Source organism: Pterocles gutturalis, unplaced genomic scaffold, assembly GCF_000699245.1.
Source record: "Pterocles gutturalis isolate BGI_N339 unplaced genomic scaffold, ASM69924v1 scaffold28375, whole genome shotgun sequence".
Taxonomy (NCBI): domain Eukaryota; kingdom Metazoa; phylum Chordata; class Aves; order Pterocliformes; family Pteroclidae; genus Pterocles; species Pterocles gutturalis.
In genome coordinates, this window is record NW_010141708.1 from 1 (window position 1) to 739 (window position 739).

Genomic DNA, 739 nt, shown 5'->3' on the forward strand with positions numbered 1-739 from the left:
TTGAAGCTCTTCCCGCACTCGCCGCACTTCTAGGGCCGCTCGGCGGTGTGGTTGCGCCGGTGGCGGTTCAGGGTCGAGCTGGTCTGGAAGCTCTTCCCACACTCGTCGCAGTTGTAGGACTGCTCACGGGTTTGTTCGTAGGGCTCTTCCTCCATTTGGTCGTCGGGCTCTTCGCCCGTTTCGTCGTCAGGCTCTTGGCCGGTGTGTGTGCGCCGGTGGCAGTATAGGGTCGAACTGTGCTTGAAGCTCTTCCCGCACTCTCCGCACTTGTAGGGCCGGTTGTCCCGGTGGGTCTGTTGGTGACTGTGGAGGCCGGAGCTTTGGTAGAAACTCTTCCCGCACTGGGAGCACTGGTACGGCTTGTCCCCGGTGTGGATGCGCTGGTGGAACTTGAGTTTACTTCTCCACCTTATCCTCTTCCCGCTCTGGGAGCACTGGTGGGGCCGGTCCCCGCTGGGGGCCCCCAGCCCCCAGGAATTCCGAGCTGCGCTTGAAGCTCTTATCGCACTCACCGCACTTGTAGGGCCGCTCTCCAGTGTGGATCCTCTGGTGCTCATTGAGATGGGAGCTGCTCTTGAAGCTCTTCCCGCACTGGGAGCATTGGAACGGCCGCTCACCAGTGTGGCTGCGCTGGTGGATGATGAGTTCACTTCTCCAGCTGAAGCTCTTCCCACACTGGGAGCACTGGTGGGTCCGCTCCCCGGTGTGGGTGCGCTGGTGAACGATGAGGTCTCTTCTC

The 739-nt window shown here is 61.6% G+C and overlaps 1 protein-coding gene across 1 annotated transcript; it reads right to left on the reverse strand.

Annotated features, from left to right (window-relative positions):
• Positions 1-7: 7 nt before the first annotated feature.
• LOC104460336 (zinc finger protein 256-like) lies at positions 8-735 on the reverse strand (the record flags this gene model as incomplete). Its single annotated transcript, XM_010084129.1, is given in 2 exon segments — positions 8-468; positions 470-735. Coding segments are annotated over 2 exon segments (727 nt in total), but the record flags the coding sequence as incomplete, so codon positions are not given.
• Between the last annotated feature and the right edge of the window lie 4 nt (positions 736-739).